This window comes from Octopus sinensis, linkage group LG30, assembly GCF_006345805.1.
Source record: "Octopus sinensis linkage group LG30, ASM634580v1, whole genome shotgun sequence".
NCBI classification, from domain to species: Eukaryota; Metazoa; Mollusca; class Cephalopoda; order Octopoda; family Octopodidae; genus Octopus; species Octopus sinensis.
Window position 1 is genome coordinate 7,837,433 of NC_043026.1, and position 16,785 is coordinate 7,854,217.

Below are 16,785 nucleotides of genomic sequence, written 5' to 3' on the forward strand. Positions count from 1 at the left end.
GGGTGCAGCTATGTGACACCAGCATTGGCTTTGACTATGAACTCACTTGGTTTGACAAGACTTCTCAAGCATGGTACATTGCCCTGGTCTTGGTCACCTGTCACTGCTCCCATGAGGTTCAACACTCAAACAGTGCTTTTTATATACCACCGACATGGATACCAGTCACATGACACTGGCATTGAACACAACTATGATTTCACTTGGCTTGACAGGTCTTCTCAAGCACAGCTTATCACCAAAAGTCTTGGTCACTTGTCATTGCCTCTGTGAGGCCAAACATTCGAAGATCATGTTTCACTCCATGTCCCATTCTAAAAATTAAGTTACCCCATAAGGATATCAAAGCCATGAGATAATGCACGATTAATTGAAAATGGTGTGAATAAATAAGCATAGCATTTGACAGAATAATGTAAATGTTAAAGGGTTAAATAGGGTTGGGTGAGAAAACAAGGGTTTACTGCTGTAATCCTCCAGGTTACTCACCTAAAAAAATCTAGTATTTCTCTGCTCTCGCATCCACTGGCTGTGACTACTGTTGACCTTTAAGTTTGCAAGTATCTTTTCGCAAGTCTCTGTCTTCTTTGGAATCCAAGATGGATGTGTGCTGATGTTTACTGGCTGATATCACTTCTCTGGCTGTCGACTTTCTACCACAGACAACACCATCCCAAAATGGGGAGATCTGTGACTGGAGACTTCTTTCTACTAAAGTTTTTTCTCCTTGAAAATTATAATACAAATCCGATATGATCTACAAGTACACTATGTATGTGTCTATATAATAATAGTTAAATAATGTTAGGGGTTTACATGGGCTAGGGCCACCACTGTGTGAGGGGTGAAGTGTTCTTGAACTGTGGGTGTTTTCAGCAGAAGCTTTCATTGGACACTGTGAGGGAGCCAATGTGTGGTAGGAAATGGGAAGTCAGGGAAGGCGAGGGAGAAAAGAATTGAGTATAGAGGGGTTACGGTTAAGGTTTAAAAATTAGGGGCAGGTACGAGTAAGGATGCTATAAATGCTGTAGGAAAAAAAAAATTAAAGCAGGAATTGTAGAATGAAGGAGAGGCTGAGTGTAAGTGAATGGTGGTAGGCTATGGGTTGGCAACCATTCACTGTTTCTATAATGCAGCATTGTTTTTCATTTCAGGATCCTGTGAACCTTCACAAGAAATTCATCACAGAATGTTACAACAGACTGGAGGTTAGTAAAGTCCATTGTTCAGTGAGATGTTTTGTGACAGGGTTCTATGCAAACTGGCCTTGTCTTTTTCTGTGGTGGTGGTCGTGAGGAAGTCAGGATGGTGAATTGTTGAAGTGTTGAGTGGAAGCAGTAATCAACGTTAAGGACCACTGCTGTATAACTTTGGTTAATTAATCTGTAATGAATTTAATGTAAAACTAACAAGAGTTGCTATTGTGTTATTTCAGGTGGCCCGGATAGGAATTGGTGGCTCCGCCCTGGGCCAAGTGATACTCAGTGCCACTAAAATACTAACTGCTGTCATTGTACCAGATGTCGCGTCTGGGACTGTACCATCCAAGTAAGTCAGAAAATTTTACTCTTCCACTCCCCCTCTGCTCCACTCCACTTCTGCTCCACTCTACCTCTGTTCCACCCCATCTCTGCTCCACTCCACTTCTGCTCCACTCTACCTCTGATCCACCCCATCTCTGCTCCACTCCACCCCACCACTGATCCTCTCCACCATAATTATTTCAAGGTTTCTCTATTGTCTTTCATATTTCCCATGTTGAAATCTTTCCAAGAACTCTTCAGATTTCCATGTCATTGAGTTCCTCGGTGCCTTCACTGCCCCATTGTGTAACGCTGTGGGCAAGTGCCTTCCCCTTCAAGCCCTGGGTCAACCAAAGCCTTCTGAGTGCATTTGCTGCCTGTGTTTGTATATAGCCAAAGGTTTGGGTATCTGGCATACAAATCCAAGTTCGTGAGTTCAATACCCAGCAGCGCATCGTGTCCTTAAGTGAGACACTTTATTTCACTTTATTGCTCCAGTCCAATCAGCTGGCAAATTATGAGTTGTACCTGTAATTCACAAGGGCCAGCCTAGTCGCATTCTGTGTCACACTGAATCTCCCTCAGAACAATGTTAAGGATATGTATGTCGGTGGAGCACTCAGCCACTTGCATGTCAATTACAAGCAAGCTGTTTTGTTGTTCAGCTCAGCTGAAACCCTCATTGCTGTAACCGATGGTGGACCACTTAGATATATATAAATAATATTGTGATACAATGATGCACCAATATTTACTGGAAATAGCAGTAGAGTATAAAATACCTATTTCTTTCTACCCACAAGGGACTAAACACAGAGAGGACAAACAGATTAAGTCGATTACATCGACTCCAGTGTGTAACTGGTACTTAATTTAATCGACCCTGAAAAGGATGAAAGGCAAAGTTGACCTCAGCAGAATTTGAGCTCAGAATGTAACAGCAGACGAAATACTGCTAAGCATTTCGCCCGGCATGCTAACGTTTCTGCCAGCTCGTCACTTGCTAAAATCACAGCCAATGCTCCAAAAACATTATTATAAGGCTAGCCACCTTATTAATGTTATTAATAATGGTAATAATTCTTCTTTATATATATATATATATATATATATAATTATTATTTGAGGGAATAAAATCCAAACTTACAAGGAAAAAAAATTCAATTTAGAAATACTAAATCAAATTTCACACAATATAATATATATATATATATATATAGTTAATCCAAACATGAAAACACAAAGAGAAAACACAACACGAGGACGTGGAACAAGTATAGTATTATTGGACACTCAGGAAAGAAGGTGGTTTAACGTTTCAAGCGTAGCTCTTTGTCAGAAACATAGGAAAAGGAAAGATCCAAAGAAGGGAAGACGGAGGAAAAAAAATCGTCAACGGTACACACGCGGTCACATTTTGAATATATATATATATATATATATATAATATATATATATATATATATATATATATGAGGTTTAGTAAAGAAAGATATTGCTCTTTCCAGGGATGTCTTACATCCAAGCTTCCTCTGGTTCATCCATGTATCTTTGAATTTACTGTAATTTGATTCTGTAGTCTTGTTATTAGTGTTTAATATACACTTAGTACTACATACATTATGGAGTTGATTTGGCTGTATTCAAATTCTCTATTTTATATTATTATTATTATTATTATTATATATATAAATATGCTTAGAAGCGATGCAGATTAGCAGTTTTTTGATTTGAGTTGAATAGAACAGACTTTCTGAAATCTTTGTCTGAGTCCCCGTCTAAATGGAGTCAGAACAGGCTACCTTGTGCTGGCCTCAAGTCGTATCAATTATAACAATGACATCAGACCAAATAATATTTTGAGTGATTTCAAAATATTGTTATTTAGTTTTGACTTCATTACATATATATATATATGTATATGTATGTGTGTGTATGCACACACACTCACACACACACGCGTGTGTATGTGTCCATCTTCTTTTGTCCAGACATTAGTGAGGGTTAGTGACAGGATGGGCATCCACCTGTAGAAAGTCTGCCTCAATAAATTCTGTCTGATCCATGCAAACATGGAAAAATGGACATTAAACCAGCCAGTGATGATGGTGATGAGTTGATCAACCTTCATATTCCAGTGAATGTGTGTTGCTGTCTTATTTCTATTTGAATTGATTAACTTTAACTTTTCATTAACAGATAATGAGTGTGTGCTCAATATTGCAGAACACTTTGTGTTCATAGAATTGTGTGGAATGTTCAACTTTAAGAATTTTCTATTTTCTGCCTCTTTCTCAGCTGTGCCAATAAAACTGACCAGAATCCAGTCACAGTTGAAACCAGGCGGCCCCCCTCCCGGGACCCCATTTACTTCCGGTATGTAAGAAAACTTTTGGCTTTTTTTCCACTTGGCTGATAAGCCTTTAGCATTTCAGCCACCCATATCCAGCTGAAATATTCTGTTTTATCTTCAGACTGGCCAGATCTAGCCTCTCCCACCTACCTTGCAATGTCGTTTTAAAAACAAGCAATCACAACTTTGAAACCTTCCAGTTTAAAAATAAATAAAGTTGTGGCAGATACTGGAGTCATGCGACTGACACCCGTGCCCGTGGCGCATAAAAGCACCCATTACACTCTTGGAGTGGTTGGTGTTACGAAGAACATCCAACCTTAGAAACCATGCCAAATACTTGGCTTCTTCAAAGCAAATCAATTCACATTGTCTGCGTACAATCGGTCAAAGAAGCAGTGAAAATTTACCATGATTTTCAAGGATTCTCCTTTTGAGGTCCCTGGGTGAATGAATGCATTGAATCACAAATATATATATGTATGTATGGAAGACATAGATAGAAACACACACACACACACACACATCTATGAACCTCTGCAGCTAACAACAAACCCCAAGAACTGTCTTGAGTTAAACAAAAGAGTCTTGTCACTTGGTCTGTGACTGGCTTTGATTCTGCCAAAGAGAAAAGAATTCCAAATTAATCCCAAAACAAACCACACACAGAAACACACATCTTTTACTTGCTTGTCATTAGACTATGGCCATGCTGGTGCAATACCTTGAAGAATTTTAGATGGACAAATTAATCCTCAGACTTTTTTTTTTATTAAGCCTGGTACTTATTTTATCAGTCTCTTTTGGTGAACTACTAAGTTACAAGGACAGAAACACACCAATACCAGTTGTCAAGTGGTGGTTGTGGTCAAACACACACACATATATGTATGTATATACAGTCGGCTTCTTTCAGTTTCCATCTACCAAACTCACTCACAAGGCTTTGGTCGGCCCAGTAGAAAACACCTACCCCAGGTGCCATGCAGTGAGACTGAACTCATGCAGCTTCTTACCACATAACCACATCTGTGTCTTGTAAGTATTCTCTCTGCTGAGTGGTTGGCATTATAGGAAGGGCATCAAGTTGTAAAAATCCTGCCACAACTGTCACGGAAGTCTGGTGCAGGCTTGTGCCTGGCCATCTCTTGTGCTACTGTCCCACCCATGCTAGCATGGAAAGCAGACATTAAACAACGATGATCCTGTATATAAATACATATACGAATATATACCCTCATCCATATATTTTAGTTTTGGTGGTGATACTAATCATATTAGAACAAACTGTAGGCTGTAATGTGATTTGAACCTGTGTTTGTGTTTTGTAGACCAGTGAAGCTGCTGAACATAGAACGTTTATTGTGGATAGCTGAGGCGTACATCCTAAACGTGGAGGAGGTCCATGTAAGTCCGCGCAGTATCCTACCCCATGGGACTTCATTCCAGGGTCAACAGATTAATCTATTCATCTCATCAGAATTACAGAAGCAAGAGTTTGTCTTGATGGTCAGTATTGATGCCAGCCCTTTTTTTCCCCCCTTACATCTCTCTATGTTTGTCCCTCTATTTCTTCTTGCATGTCTCTAGCTCCCCCCTCCTTTGTTACTCTTCTCTACCCCCACCCAATCTCCTCACATCCCCTAACCCACCCTCTGTCTCTTCCTGCTCTTTCCCGCCTTCCCTCCCTCCCTCCTCTCCGTATTCCTCTCTGCCCTTATTACCCCCCTGTCCTCCACCTCTCTCGCCATTTCCTGCCCTTTTTCTCTCTCTTCACTCAACCACTGGACCATTCTCATTTCTCGTATGTAACTTCCTCTTCTGCTCTCTCTCTTCATCATCTTCCTCATCATTATCGTCCTCAATATTCTTAATGTCCACTTTCCCACAATTCCTTCTGTCAGATGCCCTTTCTCTCACCAACCTTCACCTGTTTCCAGGTGAGATAATGATGCTTCGCTTCTTCATCTGAACACAAACAGCACAGTGGCAGGCATGCTTCCAAGGAAGATTGTCAATGGTTTGTGTGATGACGACATTCATTTACGATCATCACAGGGTGTCCAAACGAAATCACACGCACACACACGATTGCCTTCTTTCAGTCTCTGCCTTCCAAATTCACTTACAAAGCCTGGGTGACAGTAAGAAATGCTTGCCCTTGGTGCCGTACCATGGGATTGAACACAGCCATAAAGTTTTGAAGTAAATATACCTGCATCTGTTTATTTGGCTGCTGCCATGCTGGAGCACCGCCATGAAGGGTTTTAGTCAAACAAATCAACCCCAGGACTTATTTCTTAAGTCTGATACTTATTCGCCAAACTGCTAAGTTACAGGGACATAAACACAACAACACTAGTTGTCAAGCAGTAATGGAGAGTCAGACACGAAGATGCACACACACACACACACACGTGTGTATGTATATATATATATATATATATATATATATATATATATATATATATATATAATGAGCTTCTTTTGGTGGTTTCTGTCTAACAAAACCACTCACTGGGCTTTGGTTGGCCCGAGGCTATAGTAGAAGACACATGGCCAAGGTGCCATGCTGTGGAACAGAACCCAGAACCATGTAGTTGGTAAGCAAGCTTCTTACCACACAGCCACTCCTCTGCTTATTGATTGTTTGTATTTGCTCTCAATGATTGTTGCTGTGATTCCTGTCAACAAATTGTCTGCTCACTTCATATTTTCATTGATGTCTGAAATGAAGCTCCTTACTTGAAAAACTTGTAAGGGTTACCAACAGGGAGAGCATCCATCTCTAAAACAGACCCTCATAATATATTCATCTAATCTCTGCAAGCTTAGCAAAACTGACATAAGTTGTAGAACAACACAAGTGTGGCTGTATGAAACTCCCTTCCATGCCATAAATGGCTTCAGAGACCTTAACCCTCCCTACTTGACCCTGTGAACAATTTCTAAGGTAACAGCATGTACCCAGCACTGTCACTATGCACGCCGTCATAACCCGGGAATGGTATTGGAGGGGGACATCAGACATACATCTCTTGAAGAACCCTTACCACTTCAGGCTGCCCTTAAGGACTTGGAGGGAGGTGACCCTTATGCACAGTGGTCTTATTACTGCTATTAACTTTGAATAAGAGTTGATTCACACTTTGAGGGTTTGACCTACACGTCACTCTACTCAAGCAGATGAATTTGAAAGAATCATGATGGTAGCGATGGTTTCAATCTCCAAAGATGTGGTTAAGAGTCCAAAGGGAAATATTAATTGTAAAATTGTCCTCAAGTTTCATCATGCATTAATCTCCATGCAGTAATCTTCATACATTAATCTTTGTGTTTTAGTTTTCATGTGTTAATCTTTGTACGTTATTCTTCATGCATTAATTTTCATATGTTAATCTTCTTGCATTAATCTCTATCTGTAGAGCCATAGTAATGAAATGTTAGCGTTGGTGAGGATCAAGATTGCCAACCATCTCCGACAGTTTGCTGATCAAATTCAGATTTATGCAAATGAGAAACTTGTAAGTAAACTGTTTTAGCTTATTTCTTTTTTTATAGTTTGTGTTGTTACTTTGTTTTTTGGTAATTTACACAATTGTTCTGCATTTTGTGTGGTTTGGTGTGGAAATGGTGGGGTCTATCTTCCAGTCACCTCAGTGATAATGTCTCCCTCACCAGTATCATGCTAAAAAAGCAAAAACCCTGTATTGAAACTCCAGCTGGCTGCAACCCTGGTCCTTGACACCTCCTTCACTCACTCTCTTTTGTTATTCTCTAACTTGTTTTCCTTTTCTTTTCCAACTGGGATATCCCTGTATCTACTCTACAAGACACTTATCCTTGTCCCAACTCTACTTTGTCCCCTTGCAACTGGCACAAAGCCACCCCTGCTTCAATACTGCTCCCCTCTCCTAGCCAAGGAGTTTTGTCCTGCAAGTGTTTGATGACCCCATTGGTGCTGGTGCTCTATAAAAAGCAACTCAGTCCACTCTGTAAAGTGGTTGGTGTTAGGAAGGGCATCCAGCCTTAGAAACCCTGCCAAAACAGGCAATGGGACCTGGTGTGGATCCCAGCCTTACCAGCTCCTGTCAAACTATCCAACCCATACTAGCATGGAAAAACGGATGTTAAATGATGATGATGATGGTGACTTATGTCTTGATTAGTCAAATAATTAACACCAATAATATGTGACATGATTTATTTAATGGTTTTGTCAGATGAGGAACCACGGCATCAGCCATCCCTTTTATAGGGATTCCAGGAGAGAGAGACAAGCAAAGGGGAAATCACCTCATCCGTAAATTATTGAGGAACTGCTGTCAATGTTTGTTGTTGGACTCCACTGATGGCATCAAAAGCAGAGTGGTGTATTGTGTCCCATCCTATCTGATGGGGTTGATTTTAGCCACAAGCCCTTGCTTGGTGGTTTGGGGCTAGGGTACAAATCACTTGCCCAGTCTGCTATAAGCTTTATCAACTCAACACAGTGGGACAAGGCTGGCCCTTTAGATTAAGTCACATTCCTTCTGAAGGGCTTCTCTTTAGTTTCCCTCTACTCAAGGCTATGATAAAGTCACTTGCTTCAAGTGCCATGTAATGAGATTGAACTGTGAACCTTGTGGCTGGGAAGCAAACATGTTAACCAGTCAATCATGTCTACAGCCACCCAGTAACATAAACCATTCGTCAATCAGTTTGCAGGCTTGAGTCTATCTGCTGGCTCCCCCCTCCCCCTGCTCCCTCGTTAATCTGTCTTGTTTCTCTAAACAACTTTAACAAACTTTGTCATTGATTTTCCAGTTGAACTGTAACAAGGACCAGAAACTGCTGCATCAATTAGACTTTGAAGACAACCAGATTCTGCAAGTGCGTATCTGCTCCGCCAGTAACGCTGCATCAACCAACCAGGTGAAAGAAGTAAGTGTGGATTACTGAATGTGCTTTGGAGGTGGGGGTGGGGTGCTGTTAATTCTGCACCCCTGCCGTCACCTCCATTATCATGACAGCTTCTTCCACCACAAGAATACCCTCTCCTCCTGCACAACCACCACCACACACAACCTATTCCCTCTCTCCTCCCACTCCATACACACTTCTATGAATTAGGACCTGTTAGAAATGATTCTGTTTCTTAGAAGAAATTATTGGTCAATTTCAGATTAAGGTCTTTGATTTAACCCCTATTCTATAAATACAAGGTTTCTGGAATAAATGTTGAGATAAATTTTTCAATATTTTACAATATAATTTATATTTCATGTTGAATTCCCTTCAATTTTAGATTCCAACAAGGTTTTAAACTCCTTGAGACCACCCCTGGTTGTATAATACAAACTTGCTGTTTTAAAAAGTGCTTAATCAAAACCTGCTTCCATCAAAATTTCATGTCAATTTATGTTCCAAAAATCAGATTATTTTGCTAATTTCTTCATTAATTAATTAATTAAACCAAAGACAGCATATGTTAAGAACAAGGTTAATCTGAAAAACAAAGGTTTATGTATCTAATTAAGTTTGTGTCTGTTAAAACGGTCATTTGTTAAGTTTCAGTGTTCAATCATTAATGTTTAATTTTGATGGATTTTACTGTTTTGAGTCATCAAAGACGTTTTTGATTTTCTTTCACATTTTTATATTTTGTTTCTTTTGTAATTTACAACTTTTGATAAAAACGGTTTTTTTTTAGTCAAGTATTGTTTGTAACTTCCTCAATAGATGAAGCTTAGCTGTCACTCACAAATGACTTTGACTGGAGGAGGGGTAGATCACTAATTTTTTTTAGGGCCTTTGTAGTTACAAGCGGATATAGACACCATCTTGGCCCTCATCCACTTAATACTGCAGATCATTGAAGATGTGACAGGTGGAAGATGAGAGAGAGAGCTGCACCAACACTTGGCTGGTACACATTTACAGCTGAATAGACTGGACTAATGTCAAATGAAGAGCCTTGCTCAAGGACATAGCATGTTGCCCTGGTCTAGAAATGAACCTGTGGTTTTGTGATTGTGAACCCGCTACCCTAACCACTAGGCCAGGTGTTGCCTTTAATGAAAATATAAAAGAAGCCATCACAACACAGTTGTGGCCTTTTAAAACCTTAATTGGTCCAGGTGCTAAAAAATGGCCAGGTGACTTATATTGGCCATATATGTTGTGTGTTTTTATTTAATATAAGGAACATATAATTAGTTTAATTAGAAATGGAAGAGATGGAGAAGTCAAAGATTGCGTATCTCAATTTCGTTGGCCATTGGTCAGCCAGTTTTGTCATTACTCCCTATCATCTGAAAATTACATCTTGTTGGCTTGTGGAAATCTATGCCCTCCGCAACGCTGCTCTAATGTGACAAGATTGTGATGTAGGATTGACTGTAATCAAGTTATTTCTTGAAATAATTGGAGTAGCTCCAACTGGGGTTTGAACTTGTAAACCTCTTACTCACTCTGTACTCTCTTTAATCTTTCCAGATTCAAGAATGTCTACGACTTGACCAGGTAAACTTTGTTTTCCTCGATGCTTCCCCTCCCTTTTGTTCAGCCTTTGTTCCTCTTATCCTCTCCTTACTCAATGGAAATCTCCCTTGTGTTCTTTATTATTTTGTCCTTGTGTTGCTGTCAATGTTTGAGGTCCCAGGGGTGGGGTGGTGGTTTCAATAAAATATAGTACTTGATGGTGTAGGCCCCTCCCTTCAAAACTCTTGTCCTTGTGTGACTAAATTTGAAACTATAAAGGTGGTGAGCTGGTAGAACTGTTGCAGGATCAGAAAAAAGAAAATGCTTTGGGGCTTTTGTTGTGTCTCTTTAGGTTCTGAGTTCAAATCCTGCCAAGGTCTAGCTTTGCTTTTCATCCCTTTGAGGTTAATAAAATAAAGCACCAGTCAAATACTGGGGTCAGTGTAATCAACTAACTCCCTCCCCCTAAACTAGCTGGCCTTGTGCCAAAATTGGAAACAATCATCATCACCATTAATGTGGAGAGCTAGCTGAATGGTTAGCATGTTGGACAAGATGTTTAGTGGCATTTTGTCTGTTTTTATGTTCTGAGTTCAAATTCTACTGAGGTCGACTTTGCTTTTCATCCTTTTGGACTTGATAATGTAAGTACCAGTTGAGCATTGGGGCGGTCAATATCATCAACTGGTCCACTCTCCCACTATTTCTGGTTTTGTGCCTCGAGGAGAATGGATTATTCTTGCTGTTGTTGTTGTTCTTTTATGTTGAGGGTTGTTGGGTGGTAGACTCCTGGCCCCCAAGTGACTTTAGAAGCATGTGTTGTGTCTGTGGAGGGTAGCATTTAGGTGTAGAATTGACAAAAGAGTAAAGTAGAATGAAGCTGGAGAAGAGGAAGGCCTGTGCAGGTGGGGGGGGTGAAGTTGACCTCGAGATGACAAAGGAATTGTTGTACGGGAAAAGGCCAGGTGAACTCAGGCAAATATCCAGACACAAATACAAAAATGGTGATGATGTTGCCATTTGTGTATATATATATATATATATAGATATATGTTGATGTCTAGGTACAGACATAATTATTTAGTTAAGAAACTTGCTGCTGTGTGGTTTCAGGTTCAGTCCCACTGCACAGCACTTTAGGTTGGTGTCTTCTGCTGTAACCCTGGGTTGACCAAGGACTTGCGAGTGGATATGGTTGACAGAAACTGAAAGAAGCCTGTTGTGTGTATATCTGCGTGTGCATATCCTTGTCTTGCAATGGTTATAAACGAACAATGATCATCATATCAGCAATGTTGCTGACTTTTCTGCAAATGTCTCTGGTCAGGGGGGAAATGTGACCTTGCTTGGAAAGAGGGGAGAGTTTGCTGACAGGAAACCTGCCACAACAAATTCCACCTGACTCATGCAAATATGGAAAAGATGTCATATGATGATGATGATAAAGCATTCATGGATGTAGAGAATTAGTGTTATAATAGCAATGCCGTTGCAATACTCGTAAAGATATTGAAATATTACCTAACCTGTTGCTTGGTGTAACACCTCCACCCACCCTACCTGTTACCATGGGTGCCATTTGTGGAGTTAAGGTCTGTTACAAGCATTTATTTGAGGCCTCCAGTTTGAGAAAACTTTCTTCCTTTTCTCTCTTTCACCAATTTCAGAGGCCCTGTAGAGGTTCAAGATCACCATCTTCTCGCCTGTTGGTGGGTAGACTCCTGGTCCTTGACTGACTTCAGAGGTATGTGATGTCCATGGAGGGTAGCCTTTAGGTATAGAATTGGCAAAAGATTAAAGTAGAATGAAGCTGGATAAGAGGAAGGAACTCCATTTCAAATTTAGCAAGAGTAATTTAGATAGAGAGAGAGGGGGAGGGGGTGGGGGAGAAATTATTTCTGTGCATTTTACCTGTCATGTAAAATTACGTGTCATGTATGTGTTTAATTTTGTTGTTTGAAATCTGTTTCCTTCCAGCCCCATGCCAGTCCATCATCTAAACAGAATTTTGATTTGGATCAGGTGAGCTTGACTCTTTTCTATTATTATTATTATATTACTTTTTCCTGATAACCTTCCACCTACCACCCAACTATTAAAAATGCTGAATGGAATCATGGGATGAGATCATCAAACTTCATCAGTGTCCTCATTACGGTATTTTCTACTAATTAGTTTTAATGTTGGCACTGCATGCATGTATGTTAATTAGACATAATTAATGACTATTGTTGTTTATATATAACCACAAATTGGAAATCATGTGAACTAGTTTTAATTATTGTCATTACTTCCTCATCAATATTAATCACCCTTTAATTACTGTCATTTAATCAATCCCTCTGTCTGGCTCCCCTCCCTCTCAGACATGTCTCTTAGCATTGGTGCCAAGCATATGGCAGCTACACCTGCCCCACTGGAAAGGATACTAATTATCTGAGTTAACACTCACTAATTCCAGTTTGCTCACCTGAGGGAATGTTGAATTTAGTTTTCTGGCCATAATACACAACACACTTGGCTTCAGCAAAGCATCACTCGGTGTCACTGGAGTACAACAGGTGTATATATATATCACTGGTGTATAACTGTTGTATTACCAATGTAAATATGTAAGTCACTAATGTGAACACTGTTGTATGTTTTACCATTGAAAACTAACCTTGATGGGAGATACCAGTGATTGTATGGGAGAAGCTATTTGAACAGAGAAGGAATTCTATCATTTTCCATGCCCAACTGGGTTTGATAGGTCCTAATTGTCCAAATCAGTTTTTTATTTGAAATTATTATTCACACCTCCTTAAAAGGTCAGTAGACCACATCTCACCTGTGTGTTCCATTTTCAGTTTGGTTCCTTCAGCTGTTTGCCCTTTCTATCATTAACTGCTTTACAAATGGCACTAAGTGTGTGTTTTATCGTTGCCCCAGCTGGCTGTGTCATTCTCTACAATTTCCTGAAAGTATTTCGTAGGGGTCTTGTTAGGATAAGAAGATACAATGTGGTTGACAGGGAATGAAGGGTTAAATGACAAGGTGAGCTCCAGCACAGGTGGGAGACACTGTACTGGCAGTGGTGCTCTTCAGCAAGAACTCTTTACATACCAACCTGGAATTGTCCATGATTCTTTCCTACAAACTTCCTCTTTTAAAGCTATCTTTAATTCTTCCATCAAAATTCATTTCTGTTCCAAATGTCAGCTTAATTACAATAAAGTTATCTTTAGTAAATTCTTCATTTTACTCAGGATGAATTGAAATCTAACATACACCACTTATCCATAAACCAAGTCTTCAGCAGTCCAATGTCTTTGTCAATGTTTTTTTTTTTTGTTATTGCTTTCAGGAGAAGATGCTTCCCGGTGTGATAATGGCGATTGGTGGACAAGTTTTTGATATGTTGTATCAATTAGCTGAACTGGAAGAGCCAAAGTAAGCACACACACACACATACACACACTTACCCTCCACTCTACCTCACCTTCTCCTCCTCCTCTCTCTCTCTCTCCCCTCCTCTCTCTTCCTCTCTCCTTGTTTCCCACCTCTTCAGCTATCCATGTTTCTCTGGGGTTTTTTTGGGTTTTTTTTGTCTGTCTGTTTGTCTCTGTATGTGCGTTTGCCCATTTATACCTAGCAATATGTATTTATGTATCCTTTATATGTCTGTCTGTCCCTGGGTTTTCCACCCCTCATCTCAACCATTTAGTCACTTCTGGATTGTACTGTGTATTTCTCCAGGATATTCGAAGCAGTTTCTTCCTTGCCACCACCACCACCACCACTACTATCACATAAACTGGGACTGAGCTAAACAATAAGAAGAAGAAAAGACACAATAGGTACATGCAGTCCTAGATACACTTATACCTAAGTGAAAGATGTTCATGGCTGGAGCATCTTTGATCATAAGTTTGTTGGATCCACACTGAGCCAGAGCTAAGCAGCAACAACAGCAAGGAAGGACACATTAGATAATATAGTCCTAGATACACTATATTATGTGAATAAAAGATGGGATGGTCATGGCTGGAACATTTTTGGTCTGTTGGATTAGCACTGACCTAGTGTCAAACAGTTAGCCCCTCCCCCCCTCCTATATTTCAGTAACATGTAAACCATCTTTAACCTTTCTTATATCGATGTAATGTATCTCTCTTTCTTTCTATTTCTCTCTTCTTTCTCTCTCTCTCTTTCTCTTACTCTCTCTGTCCGTGTCCCCTGTTGTGGTGCCGTTGGCCAGAATCACATGTCGGGTGAGGAAGCTGTTGATGTTGATCCCTACTGACCCTTCCATATCGGACGCCTTTGATTCCATCAGTCAACGAGTGAGTCACTTCTTTTTTCATTTTCTACCCTCATTTCCCCCCTGCAATAAACACTGTCACATAACACCCACCCCCAGTAAGTTAGACAAATGTCACACCCAAGACAAGTTTCAACTCTCATCCACTTAACTTTATTTAAATCTAAGCAAACAAGTGAGGTTGCAAGGGAAGGTGGTGTTGAGTGTATTGCCCAAGGCTTATCATTTCATCAAGTTTAAAAAGTCGCATCAAACTCAAAAGGTATTGATAGACATAAAGGCTTCATTTATTTCTAAATGAGGCTTTATGCCACAGAATTGACTAGCCCCTAGTATGTTAGTGATATCACCAATGACCTTTCCCTAATCCATGAAAGGTAAAGTCAACCCTGGTAGATTTGAAGTGGGGGCAGCGAGGGGTGAGCAGGGAAGGAAAGGAGGGATGAATAATATATAAATCTTACACAGTCCTAAGATATGTAGTCCACAGGGGATGCTGTAAGCCTTAGCAAGATATTTTCCACCAAAGATTCTCAAACTTCCTGTAATGTCAGAATTCTTTATGGTTGTAACACAAGTCTGTAGACAAACAGAGAGAGAAAGAGTTGAGATGTGTGATTCTTCTTTATACTACATTCCCTACAACTGAATATTTTATTTCATGAGCTCTGGCTCTCATCAGGTGGTGTGAAAAGACAGATTGCTTGCGGGGTCTTATAAATGATATAAACAAATGCAGACCATATCCTCATGGGGATGTGTCTTGGCAGGTGAACAGAAGAGAGAAACAGTAGAATCAACAAGGGTGTGAGTGAGAGATGGATGTAAGCACAGAGTTGGAGGTGCTTAGATATATATATATATATACATACATAGGAGGTAACTAGTTTCATAACTTTTGTCTGAAAGAAAGTCTAATTACAGGTAAATACAGGTAAACTGAACAACATATAAAATTATAAAAATTTTGTTTAAACATCACCAGAGAAAATAAGTTATTAGCAATTGAGTCTACAACGAAGTTTTAATATAAAAGAATTGCACACGTTACTGGATTCTCTCTCCGTTTGTAATTCTGGGTGGCTTTCTTGTATCCATAATAATGTCAATGGTGAAGGTGCAAGGCTCTGTGATTAGAGGTAGTGAGTTTGATTCCTGGACTGGGCTGTGTGTTGTGTTCTTGAGCAAGACACTTTATTGCACATTACTCTAGTTCATTCAACTATATAAATGAGTTGTGGCATCACTGGTGCCAAGCTGTATCGGCCCCTTTGCCCTTCCCTTGGATAACATCGGTGGCATGGAGAGAAGAGGCTGGTATGGATAGATGACTTCTGGACTTCCATAAACAACCTTGCTTCGACTTGTGCCTCGGAAGGGAACTTTCTAAGTGCAATCCCATGGTCATGCATGACTGAAGCGGGTGGGTCTCTCTTGAATGTCAATAGCAAAAAATGGTTGGGTTTCCTCTTTATATTTTGTGTAATGATTTATTTCTTCAGCAGTTGCTTCAAAGAGAAAAAATAAAATCTTGAAGTAGTTGATAGCTTCTGTTACCTTGGTGACCAAATCACTAGCAGGGGTGGATGCTCTGAAAGTGTAGCTGCTAGAATAAGAATAGCCTGGGCAAAGTTTAGAGAGCTCCTACCTCTGTTGGTGATAAAGGGCCTCTCACTCAGAGTAAAAGGTAGACTGTATGATGCATGTATGTGAACAGCCATGCTACATGGCAGTGAAATATGGGCTGTGACTGCTGAGGACATGTGTAAGCTTGCAAGGAATGAAGCTAGTATGCTCCGATGGATGTGTCTTGTCAGTGTGCATACAGAACAGTGTAAGCACCCTGAGAGAAATGTTGGACATAAGAAGCATCAGATGTAGTGTGCAAGAGAGACGACTGCGCTGGTGTGGTCATGTGTTGCATATGGATGGGGACAGCTGTGTAAAAAAGTGTTACACTCTAGCAGTAGAGGGAACCTGTGGAAGAGGTAGACCCAGGAAGACCTGGGATGAGGTGGTGAAGCACGACCTTCGAATGTGTCCTTCACAGAGGCGATAACAAGTGACCGAGACCTTTTGAGATATGCTGTGCTTGAGAAGACCCAGCAAGCCAAGTGAGACCATAACTGTGGCCTATGTCAGTG

At 40.2% G+C, this 16,785-nt stretch overlaps 1 protein-coding gene across 3 annotated transcripts in view; it reads left to right on the forward strand.

The window, feature by feature from the left end:
* Positions 1–16,785, forward strand: part of LOC115226303 (ubiquitin carboxyl-terminal hydrolase 24) — a 148,601-nt gene that overhangs the window by 61,993 nt on the left and 69,823 nt on the right. The window contains exons 21-30 of one of the 3 annotated variants that reach the window (XM_029797297.2): positions 1,155–1,208; positions 1,436–1,548; positions 3,822–3,899; positions 5,208–5,385; positions 7,302–7,400; positions 8,683–8,799; positions 10,354–10,380; positions 12,316–12,360; positions 13,685–13,770; positions 14,579–14,663. In XM_029797297.2, coding sequence (XP_029653157.1) covers positions 1,155–1,208; positions 1,436–1,548; positions 3,822–3,899; positions 5,208–5,385; positions 7,302–7,400; positions 8,683–8,799; positions 10,354–10,380; positions 12,316–12,360; positions 13,685–13,770; positions 14,579–14,663 — 882 coding nt within the window. The remainder of the gene's footprint in view (positions 1–1,154; positions 1,209–1,435; positions 1,549–3,821; positions 3,900–5,207; positions 5,386–7,301; positions 7,401–8,682; positions 8,800–10,353; positions 10,381–12,315; positions 12,361–13,684; positions 13,771–14,578; positions 14,664–16,785) is intronic. The other 2 variants (XM_029797298.2, XM_036515375.1) reach the window with 2 other exon arrangements.